The 13824-nt window shown below is 37.0% G+C and overlaps 1 protein-coding gene across 2 annotated transcripts; it reads right to left on the reverse strand.

Moving 5' to 3' along the window:
* Window positions 1–1679: 1679 nt before the first annotated feature.
* On the reverse strand, window positions 1680–11968 carry rilp (Rab interacting lysosomal protein). Of its 2 annotated transcripts, none has more exons than XM_088426712.1 (8): window positions 11336–11968; window positions 10236–10359; window positions 8814–8935; window positions 6657–6842; window positions 6213–6376; window positions 3680–3802; window positions 3486–3560; window positions 1680–2969 (listed from the first exon to the last, which is right to left on the reverse strand). In XM_088426712.1, the coding sequence occupies exons 1-8, from the start codon at window positions 11663–11665 to the stop codon at window positions 2855–2857; spliced, it is 1239 nt and encodes a 412-aa protein (XP_088282838.1). In that variant the 5' UTR covers window positions 11666–11968; the 3' UTR covers window positions 1680–2854. The 2 variants fall into 2 exon arrangements, with proteins under 2 accessions (XP_088282838.1, XP_088282837.1); XM_088426711.1 differs by having other exon boundaries at window positions 10236–10362.
* Window positions 11969–13824: the final 1856 nt, after the last annotated feature.

Consider the following 13824-nt stretch of genomic DNA (forward strand, 5'->3'; position numbering starts at 1 on the left):
AATGGAAGAAAAAAGAAAAAAAGAAAAAAGAAAAAAATATTCGATTGACTAATTCATTATGGAAGTAATCAACAACTCTTTTAACATTTGAGAATTTAACATTCGTTTTGAGTCATTTTTTAAACTTTAAAATAATTGAACTCTTCCACTGTCAGCCTCTCAACAGTACTTATGCTGATTACTCTAGTCCTGGAGAATTATTTGATTATCGCTTGCATTCATTCAAAATAAGACATCTGATCGTGAGGAAGTGGCTCTGGATAAAGGATGGATGGATTTTACTTTGTGAAAACGATGACCGTACCAGTGACTGAATCATTTACACGTTGCTCAGTACAACATCAGTCCCTTTTGTGTATGATTATTGTTATTTGCATCACTCCAACACAAAACAACAATTGGTAAATGACCCCTAAACAATACACTTTAATGCAAAATAAATGTTACCCAATTCAAATAATCAATGGAATGACGGATAATCGATTCTAAAAGTATTCGATAGGGACAGCTTTACTTGAAAGTCACACTTTCTTTCTAAAAATTGTTTGCCACGCATTCAATCCAGAAAACTGCAATTGAAGTTCAAGTCTAAATGAATTCTTTTAGGTCTATTGTGTTTGTGCATAAACCTCAGCAGGTAAATGAAGAACTTTTGAATGCAAACATGGCTTATGTGAAATTGATTTTAATGATCAATTGTTGTCTTTTTGTACGCTTGTATTTACATGCAATTCAATTTCTTTTGGCAGAAATAAAAGTCGTGCTTACAAAAATAAACAGAAAATGCAATTGGGAGAAAAAAAAACGACTGACCATCAAGTTCTTTAGAGCATTTACAAAGAATTTCAACATGTTGTGAAATAAGACTATGCTCCAGTGTCCACTGTTTTCCACCCCCATTAGCATCCCTGCCTGTAGTACAAACAAAGGCTGAGACCTGCATAACACTCCAGAAATACGATCTGTTACAGTGGAAATGCTCCATTTTGCCACAAAAGTGTATTTGTCATAATCTCAAATCAGTTAGGAATCAGAAATAAGGGCCATGGCAAATTTAGATCAAATAGTTTGTATATAAATATATTTTTTCCAGACTTAAAAAAAGTTGTCATCAATTTTTTTCTGCTAGTTACAGTGCCTTACTTTCTGTACAAAATACAAATAAATCCTTGTGACAATAGGCTAAGAAGACATACAAACAAAAAGTACATTAGCAGTAAAAGCAGCGGTTTAAGGCGCGTGGGACCAGAATACAAAAATAGTTTTAAAAATGCGAAAAGAACAGTAATATCATAATTGTTTTGAGACGTACCAAATGGGGTAAAAGTTCCAAAACACAGTAGTAATTTGGATAAATTGGTATTACAATGTTTAAGTGCTTACATGTTCCTTGTTAGAGTGAGTGCACTTCTCATTCAAAATACTTTAATGGGTTAATCTTTAGTTTTTAAAAGTAATACAGTTTGCATATAAATACTGTATCTAGGCATGGGCCGATAACCGTATTTAAAAAAAAAAAATATATATATATATATATATATATATATATATATATATATATATATATATATATATATATATATATATATATATATATATATATATTTATATTTATATATATATTTTATGTATATATATATATTTTATGTGTGTGTGTGTATATATATATATATATATATATATATATATATATATATATATATATATATACACACACACACACACACACACACACACACACACACACACACACACTGTATCTCACGATTTTGACACATTATTTCACACCGTCCAAATTTGGCAAAACCTCCACGAGCGTGTAGTGAGCGCGAGAGAGTGAAACAGACAGAGTGAGCCTGTTTGTGTGAGCGTGTGAGGGGGAAATAGACTCTTGTCGACATGAAACGACAATGGCCACATTGTACTATTATGATTCATTTGAAATAAACTACCTGCACTTAATGGTACTTCATTTCAAATCAATCATTTTTTTAAAATATTGCTGTGCATTTATACTTATTTTTCTATATTATTGGGCATTTATACTTATCGTGTACTATGTGCCCATATTTCAGTTTCAAGTTGATGTGTTCAATCAGAGAATTCATGTGTATGTTTATTGATGAGTAAAACCTGTTTTGTTCAAGGTTTTTTTGAGTTTATTTACATATTTAATTTAATTTACCAATGCTGTATGTATTGTGTTTAAAAATACAATTGTTTATATAATGTAGAAAAATGGCTAATTAGCAAAGAAAATTTTAAAATTAGATCTTTTAGATGATTCAAGGTTATCAAACATTCAAATTCTGATATCGTCCCATGCCTAGTTATATATATTTTTTTCCAGTTAATTGAACTCCATCTTACTACGGAGAATACAATTCCTTGTTTTCTTGAATGTCTAAAAACAGAATTGTTGATTTAACAGAGATGTGTTCGATAAAGTGAGTGAAGTTTCTCTCTTCTTGTAATTGCATAGTCATTGTGAAAATGCTGGAAAACTTAACGCATTCAATGCCAGGGACAAATTTTCACTTTTTTTTTTTTTTTTTAAGAGTGCAGACATTGAATCCTAGATACTTAACTCATTCAATGCCAGGGGCATATTTTCATGATTTTTTTTTTCAAGAGTCCAGACATTTAATCTTAGGTAAAGTATCTGGGATTGAATGTCTGGACTCTGAAAAAAAATAACGTGGAAATACGTTCCTGGCTGTGAATTAGTTAAGCAGCGCATTCAAGTCTTTTAAATTAAGCAGCAGGATAAAAAGGTTGCAATGTGTGTGCGTGGGCCATCTTTAAAACAAATTTGTACGCGCAACAGACTTGTGCGCGTTCCTCCGACTGCCATCTAGTGCTGCGACTCCCCGCTGGCCTCCGAGTCTGCGATGATCTCCCAGCCGGACGAGGAGTTGCTCATGTGGATGGGGCTCCTGCCGCTGCCCGACCACGTCAGGAAGCCAAGGCTGCACCACACACAGAGGCAGACAGACCTTAGGTCAGCTCGATGGGGCGGGGATTAAGGCTAAATATAACTAGGGATTGTCTCAGCTCCCATGATGATAATGCTCGGGAAGACTAATTCACGAACGACCACTGTGGCCCGGAGCTGCTTATTTGTTGCAAACAGGGTGGTACTAGTGTAACACTGAAATGAAACCTCAGAAGATGCCGGACTATAGGGACTTTTGACCAGAATTTCAATCAAAATTTGTTTTCAATCCATTCATTTTCTGAACCACTTATCCTCACGGGACAGTATTGACATGCAAAATGCAAATGTGCAGCAATAATATGAGAGTCCCCTAGGTATCCCACATACCTAGGCATTTTTTTTAGAAGTTTGAAAAAAAAAAGAAAATGAAAGACATTTGAGCCTGAAAGGGTTAAAAAAAAAAACATTCTCTTAAAATAAATCAATAAATAAATCTGCAATCCAGCTGTGCCGCTATGGCAAGGAAACATATTTTGCTTGAACTCACAGGTTTCGAATGCGTGACTCCGCTGGCTTTTCGGGACCATCCACTTCCGTTACAGCACCTTTGTCTTCCTCATCACTGAAGGAAAGAGCAAATTATTTATTCAGATCATATCATTTTTGATGAAAACTTTTAGCAAGTTCACATTTTCTATTAGTTGGGTTTTAGATCATGAAGAATGAATAAAGAGGCTTGACCTGCTGTCATCAGGGGGAGGAATTCCAAGCATCTTGGCTTTGATGACTTTTCTTCTTTTTGTGATGGCTGCTCGCACAGCTTCCAAGAGGAACCCGGGACACCTTTCCTCATTCAGAATCTCCCTGTCGACAGAAAACAATGGCATTCTATTTTGTTTTAAGAAAGCGGAGATGTGTACAGTTCCTAGAAGGAACAAATGGAAGCTGCTTAGACATGAATTGAAAATTATGTTTCTGTAATTCAGGGGTATGCAAAACTATCAACAACTGTTAATTACTTGTTTTTACAGCATTTATATGTATAGTAAGGTTTTTTTATATTTGCAAAAAACGACAGTATATAGTAAGGCCACCCCCAAAAAAATTTAACACATATAGAACGTTTTTTTCCCAAAAAGACCATATGTGTTGACCATATGTGCTCTTTAAATTATATTTTGTCAAGCCTCCCAAGTAAAGAGAAACATTTTCGTCTGCCCTACCCAATGCCTTGACTATAATAAGATTATTATTTATAAAAATTGTATAAGCATACCTAAACCTGTCTTCTGTTGAACACTAACAAAAGAAAAAAGCAATATAAATCAACTTTCAACAACAGTTAATTATTGTTTACAGAGTTTATAAGGGTTACAGCTTAGTCAAAAACAGAAAAAAAAGCAAGAGCATCAAAGTGCCTGAAACTAAAACAGACTGATGAAATTGTTATTTTATTGCAATTACACTTCACATGACAAAATCAAAGTCTTTTGCCTGGGGTCATCTGCGCCCCTCTGTCATCTCCCCGCGCCACGCCAGGGGGACCACCCAACTATTTGAGAAGCACTGATTTATAGTACGGCATTTTTTGTGTAGTATGACCATGTATATTGAGGCTTTTTCTATACAAAAAAGGACTGTACAGAAAAAATCCACGTGAAACAAACGCCCGAAAAAAGACACCAATTCTTATTTTATCACAATTACACTTCACATGGCAAAAACAATGCCTTTTCTCTGGGGTTATCCGCGCCCCCCGGCATCACCTCATATATATATCCGGAACCGAGAGTAAAAGGTTGTGAGCTTTGACACCAATCCAGGTTCCTTGTATGTTTGTGAATATGATGCTTTCTATGGAGTAGAGATAAGGGAAAGCACAGAGACACATCCCATTTGATGTTAAGGATTGTCCAGTACAGTACTTCAGCTTTTGCACCATATTACTGCCTCCTACTGGTAGGACAGACAACAACTCAAGATTGTGGTTCCATTCCATGTGATTGGACAAAAGAAAAAAAAAAAGGGGGGGGGGCATTATGATACTTTGTTAAGAGTCAGAGATGCTCCATCTCGTGATTAAATATATGAATTATGTATAAAACTTGATATTCAGTAGAAAATTGTAAAGAGCTGTGTATTTCTGTTTTGTTTTATTTATGACATACAGTATTAACATTTTTTTACTTTGTATAATTTACCTAGTATTAAAAAAATCATGTTCAAACTTGAAAACAAGGGGTGGGACCCGACAAGTTCTTGAACTCTTTCTTACTGCTTTTGAACATGTCAACTACTGAACTGTTTTATCTATTGTAGATGCTAATTTTTCGTTCTTTAATTTTAGTTTATTAATGTTATGTTATTTTATTTTGTTTGCATATATATATATATATATATATATATATATATATATATATATATGTATATATATATATATATATATATGTATATATATATATATATATATATATATATATATATATATATATATATATATATATATATATATATATAAATAAACTTTATATGAATACCAAAAGAGTCACAACCTGCAGCCTTATAAGGGAAGTACAAGATATACCAACTACTTTCAAATGACCTGTGTTGATATTTTCGTTATACAGTTAAAGTAAACGATGGTCAAATATTGGCAGAAAAAACAATGTCAGTTTGTAAACCATAGGTGTCAAACTCCAGTCCTCGAGGGCCGCAAACCTGCATGTTTTCCATACTGCTCTCTTAAACACACCTGATTCAAATGATTAGGATCATTTTCAAGCTCCTGCAGAGCTAATCATTTGATTCAGGTGAGTTAATGACAAGAAGCATCAAAAACATGCAGGATTGCGGCCCTCAAGGACTGGAGTTTGACACCTATGGTGTCCTAGCACAGAAACATTTCATTCACCACTAAACTAAAAATATCTCCATACTGTGTTTACAATGTAAACACTACAAAAAAATATGCCATACACTGCAACAAATATGAACGACATGGATTTTGTTAAACTATTCAGTAACATGAACGATTGCAGCTCCGGCTGAAAAAAATTAGCCTGACTCTTCTTTTATGTCTAAACTAACACCCTGAGTTGTTCATTTTCATGCAATCTGCTCAGTAAAAAAGAAAACATGAGAACCTAAAATGTATACAAGGCATATATTGCAAAGTTTGCAAAAATCTCACATCGTCTCAATCTCGTGAGACAGGTCGTCTCGAGGGATTTTTGTCTTGTCACATCACAATACTTAGTATAGTTAGTTTACATACCTTTGATAGTAGTTCAACTCTTCTTGCACCAGGAAGAGGTTAGTTTTGAGCTCATTCCGCTCAAAAATGATGTCACGCATCTCCTTCTTGGTGAAACAAGGCTGGTCAGGATCATTTTGGTCAGCTGAAGGCTGGGTCTTACTATTCGCCTGACTCCGACTGGGCTAAATAAGATACAGGAAGGCACTGGCTTCATTCAAACTGTATCAGTCGAACAAAAAACAAAACAACTGCACACAATTACGTTTCAGTTGTGTTGCTTATATAAATGGTTTGGAAGAGGTCTACCGATTTTCACAATACAGCGCATATGATGAAGGCAATTGGAAACCTCCTTGCACTCACGGCCGTGTGCAGCGCAGTCCACTAAATTCAGAAACACGCTAAACTAGACTTGCCCCAGATAGACTACGAAGTTGAGATAATGATGATTAAGTGTCATACATGGCTGTTGCTGTTGGTTCTGTCCATCTGTGCTTGCAGCTTCTCAATCACTTTGACTTTCTCTTTCAGGTCTGCCTCCATGTCGGCCTTTCTCTCCACAGTGCTCTTCAGCTGTGTCTGCAGCACATTCTGCTTGTGTCGCAGCTCCGCATTCATTTTCATGAAGCGCTCCAACTGCTCCTGGAGCTACATGGTAACACACGCCCAAAAAGTCCAGTACGTTAAACATCCAACAAATGCGACAAAACAAAACAATTTCATGTCTGGCTATGAGTACCAATGACGGAATTGACATTTAAAAATGCAGTCAATATATCATCAAGCATCTATTTGAGAACACAGTCAAATGTTTGGCTATCCTGTCATTAAGGTCACCAGTCTGAGGGTAAATACCAAATACACACCCAGTTATGACAGCGATTGACATCATGTGGTACAAATAGAATGACACACTCTCACAAATGGAGGCGCAAAACCTGTTCAGACTTGTCGAAAGTGCAAGTAAGCAGGAACTTCAAGGACTATTTGTCATCTAGCCTCAAACACATCTCCAGTCATAAAGTGAGTATTGTGTGATGCCCTGAAAGTTGTGTGCATCAAACATAATTAACATGGATTAATTGTGATTGTTTGACTTCAAATTGAATTTAAATACATGTTTTCCAAGGGCTTTACATTTACACCACTAAGACAGTTGTAGACCTAAATTATTTGATTGTGATGCAACTTGTTGGTGAGTTTGCTTTCATCTTTCACCCTGCTCTTAAGTATCCGAAGTTAACGTTTGACAATTCCAAATAAAACAGCTGAGAAAGTGCAGGCCTCTGCCAAGGTCTCAGGATTGAAACGCTGCAAAATCAACAAGTCTGTGAGACTTTTCACATCTGTCTGGATCTGAAGAAAAGTTAACTACTTTTTAAGAACGTGAATAAACAACAACCAACTTCAAACTTATCTGACCATTATACATGGTACATACATGGAAATACAAACAAACTTTGTTTGGCATTACACTCTAATGATTAGAGCTTCTAAACTTGCAGCCTGTGCTATAATCAATGCTTCAAGATAATTATAGAGATTTGTCAAATTTTTTATTTTTTTTTTTATTACTGTAAATATATATATATATATATATATATATATATATATATATATATATATATATATATATATATATATATATATATACATACACACACACACACACACACACACGCACACACACACACACACACACACACACACACACACACACACACACACACACGACGTCCTTGGCTTGCGTTTTTTTCACCTTACGATGTTCGCGTTACAACAAAAACTCCTCCTCAAACATGGCAGTCAGTGTGTGTGTATGTGACTCTGCGAGTCGCGCCGCTCTCATACGGCTATCCATACATTACCGCTTACGTCAGTAGAATGCTGGTCTGCTATTGGTCACTGTCACGAAGAACTAAGATGCTTATTTGCTATTGGTCGGCGTCACGGTTTCATAAATGGCGGAACGTGTAAGCTTTGTTCGCCTGTGAGTGCTTACAAAAACATATTTGTAGTGCATTTTAGTGAATTCAAACTTCAATTGGTTATCTATGAGTCCCACGATTGCTAGTGATGTTAAAGAGAGAAGTAAGAAGATGATTTATATGGAAACGAAGCTGGAGATAAGCAAGAAATACGAAGAAGGCTAAGCTAGCCTAGCCTGGGTTAGGCTACCCTCACAAGTGAATATGGCCATTAGAAGTTCGTCACGCCACTCAAGGTAAATAAATTCTTTCTATATTTTTCATTTATGATGTTATTTAATTGTATACATGTATATTATATATGAGTAGCACTCACTATATTATTTTGATACCAATTTTTAATATGTATATGCAATGTTAATGTTTTGACCTGGGGTTTTACACGCATTTGCTATTCAACATAGGTTTGGATTGCTCGCCTTACGACGAATTCGCATTACGATCCAAACCGCGGAACAGATTAATCTCATAAACCGGGGGCCCACTGTCTGCGTGTGTGTATGTGTGTGTGTATATGCAGAGGTCGTTGGTTTGATTCTGGCTCCGGGCTTCCTGTGTGGACTTTGCATGTTCTCCCCGTGCCCAAGTGAGCTTTAAGGAGAAGATGGCCATAGCTTTTAAGCCTGCTTACCGCCTCCACCTCCTTGGAGATGGTAGTGATCTGTTGAACTTTGGCCCTTATCTCATCTCTCTGCTTGTCCACTACTTGCTTCAGCTTCAGCATCACTTCTCGCTCCTGCCGTTGGACACGATCTGCAGACAAGTGATGAAAAATTTGATTCGCCGCAAACAAAATTCAAAATACCCAAGTGACGAATAACTGATATGTTTTTTGTTTCATACAAGTACAAGTATATTTTTAATCAAGACATAAACATTAATAGAGTTTGCAAAGTTTGCTTTGTCTGGGACCACAGAGACTTTGTATTTGGTCATGTGATTGTCTGGCTTCATTTGGTTGGTGGAATGGAGTCAAATGTTTCGATTGTTTGTTTGGAATGATGAACAGCGCCTGACAGCGCCTGAGGCGCAAATTTCTCAGACGAACCAAAACAAATAGATCGGGCAAGCAATAAGAGATACGAATGAAAGAAGCAAGGGAGCTGTAGCACAAGATAACAAAGTAAAAGTTGGGTTCCTTTAAAAAAAAACGAAAAAACTTGAGTTTAAGTAAAATGTATGTTGCATTAAAACTGCTTCAACAAGTACAACTTATTGTGTTACTACCCACGTCTGCCACGCACAGACACGCACACACACACACAAACACACATAGCATTTGTCATTTAGTGCCATTGTACTGAGGTACAGAAATGTTTGAACCAATAAAACACACACAACTAACCTCAATTTTTTTGACCGCCATATTTTACACTACCTATTTAAATATATTGTACTGTATTCGTTTTGACACCGTACTACAGCTCAATACAACATCACTACACCGAGGCGTGGGAGCCTGAATTTTCATATGCAGTACATTTTCATAAATATGTTCAGTCACATGACCTCCTGCCCCCAGTTTTGCTGCTAGAATGAGAAAATACTAGTCATCCATGCAACTCCACCCTCTGACTTGACATTACTGAACTATGATGTCAACAGTCTGGGAAGCATTAGCAGAACTGACAATGATATAATCTGGTACATGTTCAGTTTCAGATTGTTGTTACAAAAATTCACCCATTTTCAATAACACTTAACAGGGTCGTGACTGTGCTGATTTCCTTGTGATACTAACAATAGTGCATGTTATGGAAAATAGAAGGAACGGCATAACCAATCTAACAATTGTTCTTTGTTTGAAATATATTACATAATGTTTGAGCAACCAACAATGTATTCTCCAGAAAGTGAAATGAAATAATCTTCCTCCTTGTTACACAAAATTGCAACATTTCAGATAAGATTTTGCAGTCACAGGAGGGGCATCGTGAAATCAGTATGCAGTACTGTGACATTTTTGGTGAATGAAATGTTTCATGAAATGTTTCTGTGCTAGGACACTTTCATTGCTCAATATGCTTGCAGCTTTTGTTGTAATTTGACCTACCATCCAGCGCGTGGCTGCCTTTCAGCCTGCTCTGCAGCTGCCCGTTGTCCTCCTGGAGCTGCTGAATTTGCAATTGCAGTTCCTCACATTTGCTCCTCCACTGCAGCTCCTGCTGCTGCTGCTCCTGCTTCATAGAAGACAACTCGTCAGACGAGAGTCAAGTAGCGATTCAACGTTAATACGCACAGCTTGAGCGAATTGAAACTTGTATTAGAAATCAGAAATTACAATTGTGTTGAATTTAAAATGTACTATAACTGCAATATAAGTGTAGTGTGGTTCTGTCATAAAACTGAGGAAATTCAAACGCAACTGCAAAGTGAGTTCATTTTCAGCCTCAACATGTTTTGTTGTGTCAATGTGTCAACATGTTATGTAGTGGAACTCTCATAGAGCCATGCAAAGTTCAAAGTGAACATAATCCGAATGCAGCCTGTTTACATGATTCTTTGTGACAGTGCAGCCATAATGTGGCAGAACCAAGGAAAATACCAAGTAACACTACTGGCAAATTCCATGGTTCAACATGACCTATATGTGGGCTAGAGTGTAACTGTCATAAATTTGGTGTGACTAAAATATAACCAAGAAACGTATGTGAAGGCACAATTAAACTAGAGCCTGTCAAAAATAGCCTTTCGGATTTGAGTTTGCCTTATTGCTGGAAATGTAGCGTACATTTGTACGCTTACAAAATAACAGGACTTTTTTTTAAACATTTTCAAACAGAATCTACATAGTGAATGACAGGTTAGTCGTTTTAATCAGTGCTTTATAACCATATCATTATAACATTACTTTTAATTTGGTCTATGTTTCGACCTTTAAAAGGTAATCTATTTCCAGAAATAGGTATCTAAAAAGATAGCACGTGTAGGTGGAGGCTTTCTGCATTTGTTTCATCAAAGGAGACACATTGTGACTTTGGTAAAGTGAGTCATAACGATGCAAGCTATCTGTGCACATGAGATAGCTTCTTCACGTGCATGTAATACAGTCATTACGTCCCCGTGACTGACTGCATTGTATTTCAATTTCCAACGCAGGGCCAGGAAAAAGTGAAAGCGATTCCGTGTTAGCGTTGAGGCTTGTTTTCTCACCCTGGTTTCGTGATTTTCGTTGACCTCTTTGCTGTCCTTGCCCGCCCGTTTCTTTTGCTGCAGCTGTAAGCTCTCGAATGTCCGGAGCAGTTCTTCTTCCCTGTGCTTGTGTGCGTGATTCCGGGCCGCGAAGCTCTCGAGAAGCTCCAGCACCTTCACCACACGGGGCACCAGGCCCAGTACGCTCTCCTTGCCGTAGCCGTCGATGAGCCTCTCGAGCTCGGTGCCGATCACTTTGGCGATCTCGTAGACGTCGTCCACGGTGAGAGACGAGCAGCTCTTGTCGAAGCAGCTGCCGTTGGCTTGGCCGTGAGACGCAGGTAGCTCCATGTCTGAGGTCGAACGCTCCAGCTTGTCACCCTCCTCTTCAGCGACAACGAAACCGAACGAGTTTCATCAGAGCCATCATCCGTGAAAAAAAAATCACAAGTGGGGAAATGTAAATAAATGTAACCCGCTCATGTGGTCGTGTAAATGTAAAAGAGGCAAGAACTGGGACATCTGATTGTGTGTGTACCGAACTGTATGATAATACGGGCTAGCTTAAGTTGGATCCTCCCACTTTTCTAACCAATGTAGCACAAGCGCGCACATAAACATTCACAAACCGAGGACTTGCATGCGTGATAAAAAAAAAAACTCGAGTGTCGCTGTAAATTCGCTGGAGCGTGAACATCCAGTTTCCTCTAGAAAAAGAAACTACAGTTCTCTATCATCTCTGTATGTGGGTCTCTATGAGATAAAAGACACATTTGAAAACTTTAAAGCTCAAGGCTATTTTCTTCTTAAATTTCTTTACAATAACGGATGAGTGGATAATATATTCTATATGTGGCACCAGTAGTATAAACATGGCACTGTACTCTTTATTAATATTGCGTTTACGAGTAAATACGAATAAAACAGCAAAAACCTTCCGTTTTTATACATCCCACTAGGCAGCCATTATGCCACATGCCATATATTGAAAATTGTACACGGCCAAATCAGAAAACAGGTGAGCCGTGGTCATTATTCTATTTTAACGATCCAGAATGCCATGTTTACATTAATAAGCCGCACAGAAGATATTGTTAAAAAAAAACAAAAAACAGTCCAAGTCGTTTTTTGCTTATAAGCCGTGCATTAAGTGAGACTGCAGCATACCAACACCTCTTTTTAGGCTATAGCGTACCAGATTTTGTTTTTGTTTTTGTTTGAAGTACCAGGACTTCACGTTTTTACATTTCTCTCTTGCGGATTTAGATACTAATAGCCGTTCTGGAATTTGCATCTAAAAGTTAGTGTAACTGCAGTTACAATGTAACACAGGAGCAACACCTTAATTTCAATCTGAAGAAAAAGGTAAAGCTGTCAGTCTCAAATAGTGGGGTACGTGGGACCTTTTTCTTCAGGTTGAAATTAAGGTGTTGTTGCTCCTGTGTTAATGTTTCAGACCAATTTAAATGTATGATCTATTGAGTTGATATTTTTTCTGGCTTCAGTTGGTCAAAATGTTTTTAGTTCATATAAGGATTTACTTTTATTTCACTTATTTTATTTCAGACTACCCTGTACAACCATAACCTGTATAAACCCTGTAAAATGTAGTTAAAGTTAAAAATGTTTGAAAGTTAATTTACATTGCTTTTATTGATACAATTTTAGGTGTACTCAGTTTTTTTTTTTTTTTTTTCGAGATGATGCTCTTTAAATCATCGTGGCGAGGGGGGTTCTTTCCTAGGGTGGGTGTTGCAAAAAATAAACGAGAGGCACTGATTTAAAAGAACGTGAAAGGTTTTGATGGAATCTTTGTACACATTCGTAGAAAGCATAATCATAGACTTCACAATTAATAATAGTATTAATATTAATACTGAAGTCTATGGCATGACAGAAGTGGGTCTAGTCTGCTGACCATATATCTTCAAATTAAGTTCTTCTATTACTTTCTTTTTTCATGTATTGCGCACCACTATAACCAATGCAGGCAATACAATGCCTAACGACAAAAGAATTTGGTAGACCTATACATTTTCACTAATTTTGTATTTTAATAGCTGAATCACTTTCAATAAACTCTGAATATATTTTTATATATAAAAGAATACTAACGTCAATAATAGCACCTCAACTTCCCAATTATCACCCAACAATGTATCTTCATTAAGTTGTACATGTATAGAAAGATTGCTTTGTTTGACCAGGGGTCTTAAATACTGGTCCTTGAGGGCTGACCTCCTGGCTGCAACACTCCTGATTCAAATGATCAAACAATCAGCAAGGCCCACAGAAGCTGTATAATGATCTTGGTCATTTGAATATGGCGTCTTGTAGCAGGACAGCATATAAAAAAAAAAAGCATGACACAGGCCCTAGAGGACCAGGACTGAAGAACCCTGACCTTGATGAGCACCAACGACCTTGACCATGTAACGTAGATATTGGGATGTGCCACTTTGTGGTGGAATGAGGTATTACCGCTAAAAGGCACTAAGTTTCCCAACATA

Source organism: Hippichthys cyanospilos, chromosome 11, assembly GCF_059441005.1.
Source record: "Hippichthys cyanospilos isolate Australia breed blue-spotted pipefish chromosome 11, RoL_Hcya_1.0, whole genome shotgun sequence".
Taxonomy (NCBI): Eukaryota; Metazoa; Chordata; class Actinopteri; order Syngnathiformes; family Syngnathidae; genus Hippichthys; species Hippichthys cyanospilos.

Excerpts from the sequence above, each read along its gene's own strand:
- rilp (XM_088426711.1), bottom strand. The coding sequence starts at position 11,665 with ATGGAGCTACCTGCGTCTCACGGCCAAGCCAACGGCAGCTGCTTCGAC. Across the intron at positions 8,936-10,235 it reads AGGCAGCCACGCGCTGGATG|ATCGTGTCCAACGGCAGGAG; the intron begins GTAGGTCAAATT and ends ACTTGTCTGCAG. Across the intron at positions 6,843-8,813 it reads TCTCCAAGGAGGTGGAGGCG|CTCCAGGAGCAGTTGGAGCG; the intron begins GTAAGCAGGCTT and ends GTTACCATGTAG.